Below are 6000 nucleotides of genomic sequence, written 5' to 3'. Positions count from 1 at the left end.
GACAGCATAGTGGTCATAGATGGCCAAGATTTGCTGCAAGTTAAGAGATAGTCTCAGGGTAACAAATGCAAAAAATGAGCATTTTGACCTAGCTGAGCTGAAATAGGTACAGTGTTATTGAGATGGATGCACAAGGTATTAGCAATGATGCAGTGACATCAAGTTTTGTCCTGTGTATTCATGTGATGTGGGTGTCATTGGTTAGACCAGCGATTATTACCTATCCCTAATTGCCCTGGAGAAGATGGTGGTTAGTTGCTTTATTGCAGCTGCAGTCCTTGGGGTGTATGTGCACCCACAGAGCTGTTCAAGAGGAAGTAGCAAATTTTGACCGAGCGGCAGTGTGGAGTGGCAATATTGGGCCAAGTCCAGAGGGTGTATGGTTCGACAGGGAACTTACAGGTGGTGATGCTCCTTGGTTCCAAATAAATTGGTTTAATTTTAAACCATTGTTGGAGAAAGGGATGGAGTGAGTAACTAGGAACAATGTTTTGATGAAGGATCATAAACAAGGGCTTCAGTCTTCCCATACTCAATTGGGAGAAATTTCTTCTCATCAAAATAAGCACTCTGATAAGTTGGCATCAATGAAGGAATCAGGAGGGCTGGTGGCGTGGTAGATAATGTCAAGATAAATATTAATAACTAATCCTGTGCTTTCAGATGGTATATCTGGAGAGGCAACTTGAAGATGCAAATTGGAAGGTGTATAAATTGTGGACCCTTGAGGCAATAAAACATTAGAATGAGGTGGAAGCACTAAAGATAGCTGAACAGTGAAATATTGTCACCTAGTTACTGTATTGTATTGCCACCGAGCTCGACTTCTTCCTGTACACATACCCTTCTGAATGTGGGTTTTCCCAGACACTGCAATTGCTCATCGATGCCACAAAAAAAAACCCGAGATTTGAATTGTTCAAATTTCCCAGATTAGGCTTTTTATATGATCTGTCAAAAATTTAACTTGTAACTAATACATGTAAAAAACTGGCAGGTTATCTTGCTGCATAGAATATCACAGCCAATTCCCATTCAGCATTTACGCAGTGGTCTCAATGAAGTCATCAGGAGCTGTAACTCAATCTTGACCTGTCGTGCAATGGTTGAGCCCAGCAGTTCTCTTACTGCCTCAGAGAGCGCTACACAGGTTTGATCTAGAGATACTGAGGTTCTCCGCGTGTAACAGTGATGGTCTGATTTTGCATCCTAGTGATTCAACTCTCCATCGTCCTCTCAGGAGCAACTAGGGACAGACAATAAATTCTGGTCAGACAGTAACGCCCATTCCCGCAAGTGAACAAAGAACAATTCTGGGGGTAGGGCAATGTATTTCCTTGTGCTTTTATAATTTACTATACTTTTTGCATACGTATTTGAATGTCTTTATTTTTACTTATTCAAAGGATGGGAGCTAATATTTCATTTTTGAAATAAGGTCATATCCTCTCCTCGGGGTCTCTATGAACCTGGCAATTACTTCACAGAGCCCACCTTCCTCCTCATTGGCTCTTGGCCGTCTTGCCGTCAGATAACATTGTCCACAAAATGGCTTATGTTCATTTAGCCTCTAGGCAATTAATTAAGTGATTTTATTTTCTGGGCAAACGGCAAGTTTCTGTGGTTACTAGTGAGAGAACGTCTGCTTAAACCGTTAACCGACTTCGAATAACGACTGGAACAAATAACACAGCAAAACTATCTAATAAACTTGAGAGGCATGAGGGTAGCAATCCTGCTGCTGGCAGCTTTAGCCGCCCAGTCACTGGCAGAGCCGAGGATCTACCTGAAGGAAGAGTTTGCGGATGGCGGTAAGCAGCAGTCTATGCGTTTCAGGCAAGAGGCGAAAGGCACTGGGAGGGAGGGATACACAGCTTGGTTCACTGGCGAGGTTCATGCTAAGTGTCTACCCCCAGCTACTGACTCAGTTATTCCCTGGCCGTTCGCAAACTTGTGACAAAACCTTAATTAGTTTTTCCTCTCCCTGTCATTCTCCGCTGGCCCCAAAAACAGGACTCACCAGGAGCACTTGGAAATAACTGGATGTCATTCTATATGTGGAATCTTCTTGACAGCGATGTGTGAATTCACTTTCAGACAGAGTTTGAGAAAGGTACTAAATAATCGTAAAGACCATGGGATTAAAGGGACATAGTTAGAAAATTGGCCAGTTAGTAGAGAGCAGAGCGGTAAGGCGAACAATTGTTTTTCAGACTGTTATTGAGTACAGTGACATTGGTATTAGGATTTTTTTTGGTTTACAGTAACAGTAATTCTATAAGTTTTAGAATACTTGTAGATAAAGAAAAGACTGGTCCTCAGGGAAAAGTACTAAACTGGGCCAAAGCCATTTATATCAAAATTAGGCAGGAGCTGGGAAATGTGGATTGGACACAGCTATTTGAAGGGAAGTCCACATTTGAGATGTGGGCGGCTTTCAAAGATAGGTTAGCAGTGCAGGATAGGCATGTCCTATTGAAAGCAAAGGATGGAAGGGCAAGATTTATGAACTGTGGATGACAGGAGAAATTGTAGAACTAGCCAAGAGGAAAAGGGAAGCATACATAAGGTCTAGGCAGCTAAGAACAGAACGGGCCCTGGAGGAAAATTGGAAGAGTAGGACAAGTCTTGAACAAGGAATCAAGCAGGCTAAAAGGGGTTATGAAATAGCTTTAGCAATCAGAATTAAGGAAAATCCCAAAGCATTTTATTCTTATATAACAAGCAAACGGGCAACAAGAGAAAGGATTGGTCCACTAAAAGATAATGAAGGAAGGCTGTGTGCCGAACCTGAGAGAATGGGTGAGATTCTGAATGATTACTTTGCATCAGTGTTCACTGAGGAGAGGAACATGATGAATCTTATGATTAGAGGTAGAAGTTTGATTAGTCTGGATCACATTGGCATGAGTAGGGAAGATGTGCTGGGTAGGCTAGAGGTTATTAAGGTAGACAAATCTCCAGGACCAGATGGGATCTATCCCAGGTTGCTGAGGGAGGCAAGAGAGGAAATAGCTAGGGCCCTGACAGATACCTTTGTGGCCTCTTTAAACACAGGTGAGGTGCCGGAGGACTGGAGGGTAGCTTATGTTGTCACCCTGTACAAGAAGCGTAGTAGAGATATTCTGGGTAACTACAGACCAATGAGCCTCACATTGGTGGTGGGGAAGTTGCTGGAGAGGGTACTAAGAGATAGGATCTATTTATATTTAGAAAAGAATTAGCTTCTCAGTGATAGGTAACATGGTTTTGTGCGGGGGAGATCGTGCCTTACCAACTTAAAAGAGTTCTTCAAGGAAGTGACCAAGTTATTCGATGAAGGAAGGGTTGTTGATGTCATATACATGGACATTAGTAAGGTGTTTGATAAGGTTCCCCACGGTAGACTAGTGGAGAAAGTAAAGTCACATGGTGTGCAGGGTGTTCTAGCTAGGTGGATAAATAACTGGTTGAACAACAGGAGACAGAGTAGTAGTTGAAGGGAGTTTCCTGAAATGGAGAAAGGTGACCAGTGGTGTTCCACAGGGGTCAATGCTAGGGCCAATGTTGTTTGTAACATACATAAATGATCTAGAAGAGGGCACTGTTGGTATGATCAGTATGTTTGCAGATGACACAAAGATTGGTGGAGTAGCAGAAAGCATAAGGGGCTGTCAGAGAATACAGGAGGATATAGACATACTGGAGAGTTGGGTGGAAAAGTGGCAGATGGCTTTCAATCCAGACAAATGTGAGGTGATGCATTTAGGCAAGTCTAATTCTAGAACAAATTATACAATGAATGGAAGAGTCTTGGGAAAAGTTGATGGACAGAGAGATCTGGGAGCGCAGGTCCGTTGTACCCTGAAAGTTGCTGCATAGGTGGATAGAGTGGTCAGGAAGGCATATAGCATGCTTGCCTTCATTGGACAGGGTATTGAGTATAAGAGCTGGTAAGTCATGGTAAAATTGTACAAGACATTGGTTTGGCCGCATTTAGAATATTGTGTGCAGTTCTGGTCGCCTCATTACCAAAATGATGGGCGCTTTGGAGAGGGTGCAGAGAAGGTTTACGAGGATGTTGCCTGGTATGCAGGGTGCTAGCTATGAAGAAAGGTTGAGTAGGTTAGGTTTATTTTCACTAGAAAAAAGGAGATTGACGGGGGGGCCTGATTGAGGTTTACAAAATCATGAAGGGTATAGACAGGGTGGATAGAGACAAGCTTTTTCCCAGGGTGAAGGATTCAATAACCAGAGTTTATGCTTTCAAGGCGAGAGGTGGAAAGTTTAAGGGGGATACACGTGGCAAGTACTTCACACAGAAGGTGGTGGGCGTTTGGAACGCATTGCCAGCAGAAGTGGTAGAGGCAGGCACGGTAGATTCATTTAAGATGCATCTGGACAGATGCATGAGTAGGTGGGGAGCAGAGGGTTACAAATGCTTAGGAATTGACCGACAGGTTTAGACAGAACTTTGGATTGGCTCAGGCTTGAAGGGCCAAAGTGCCTGTTCCTGGGCTGTAAATTTTCTTTGTTCTTTGTTCTAACAACCTGACTTTGATAAATAGGGTATCATTTCAAAATTTGCAAGCCTCGGGTGGGTGAGTCCAGAACTAGAGGGCATAGGTTTAGGGTGAGAGGGGAAAGATATAAAAGAGACTTAAGGGGCAACTTTTTCACACAGAGGGTGGTACATGTGCAGAATGGGCTGCCACAGGAAGTGGTGGAGGCTGGTACAATTGCAACATTCAAAAGGCATCTGGATGGGTATATGAATAGGAAGGGTTTGGAGGGATATGGGCCCGGTGTTAGCAGGTGGGACTAGATTGGGTTGGGATATCTGGTGAGCATGGGCAAGTTGGACTGAAGGGTCTGTTTCTGTGCTGTACATCTCTATGACTCGATGACTCTATGATGTAATTGCAAACTGGTAAATTAACTGAGAAATGCAGACAAATATAAAATGATATATTTTGGTAGCTAATATTGGTAATGACCTGAAACTGCTAGGTTGAAATAAAAACCCTTCCAATTCATTGCTGCTATTCTGTAATGAAATATGCCATACTTAACCGCATGTATTATTCCAAGCCCACACAATGTCATAGCAGTTCTCTGAAATGACCAAGCAAATCCACAAGTTGAATTAAGTTTCTGCAAGATGCATTTAATAATAGTGATAGAAGACCCAACCGACATTGATCTATGATGTGAAGGTGCTGGTGTTGGACTGGGGTAGATGTGGTCAGAAAACACACAACACTAGTTTATAGTCTAACAGGTTTATTTGAAATCCCAAGGTTTCAAAACGCTGCTCCTTCGCCACCTCACCTGAAGAAGGACCAGGGCTGAGGAAGCTTGTCATTTCAAATAAATTTGTTGACCAATAGCCTGGTGACTTCTCTAACATTGGCCTGGGCACCTGACAGTACAAATCAACCCTGCATAGTGCTCACCCTAGCATCGGGAAACATCCAAAAAAAAAACAAGGTGTTCTGCAGACTTGTAGTTAATATTATTACTCTACAATTAAAAATTGCCCAAAGATATCCTGTCCGCAAATTGAAGGATAAGTCCAATTCAGCCAAGTATCACCTTAGCAGAGTACTTTTGATCACCGGTAAAGTGATGTAAAGTAAGGTTAATAATCAACTGGTAATAGCAGTAATTTGCTCAGTATTGCTGTTTGGGTTCAGCCAGGAACATTTAGCTCCAGACCCGTTTAGCAATTGCAGTATTTAGTTCAATTTGTAATTTCACACATAATGAAGCATTCCATGCTTTATGCACCTCAACACCTTGATAGGTACTTGAAGAACTAAAAGCAAGCTAGTGAGTTTAGCTGAATATCTCTACCAAAAAACTTCCCCACCAGCACCACCCTTTGCTGTCTCATTATACAATTTCTTCCATATTTCACTTGTCACTGAGCAACAATGCCATAATTTCAAAGGGTAATATTTGCAGTTATCAATAAGTAATTCAAAGAGAACAACATCAGATTTATTGGAAATTAAAATC

At 42.3% G+C, this 6000-nt stretch overlaps 1 protein-coding gene across 1 annotated transcript in view; it reads left to right on the top strand.

Annotated features, from left to right (window-relative positions):
* Positions 1-1720: 1720 nt before the first annotated feature.
* The window catches only part of calr (calreticulin), a 56317-nt gene continuing 52037 nt past the window's right edge, over positions 1721-6000 (top strand). Inside the window, exon 1 of the mRNA XM_060829825.1 lies at positions 1721-1811. Within this exon, the coding sequence (XP_060685808.1) occupies positions 1721-1811 (91 nt within the window). The remainder of the gene's footprint in view (positions 1812-6000) is intronic.

Source organism: Hemiscyllium ocellatum, chromosome 9 (assembly GCF_020745735.1).
Source record: "Hemiscyllium ocellatum isolate sHemOce1 chromosome 9, sHemOce1.pat.X.cur, whole genome shotgun sequence".
Taxonomy (NCBI): domain Eukaryota; kingdom Metazoa; phylum Chordata; class Chondrichthyes; order Orectolobiformes; family Hemiscylliidae; genus Hemiscyllium; species Hemiscyllium ocellatum.
This window is presented reverse-complemented; position numbering and strand designations above follow the sequence as displayed.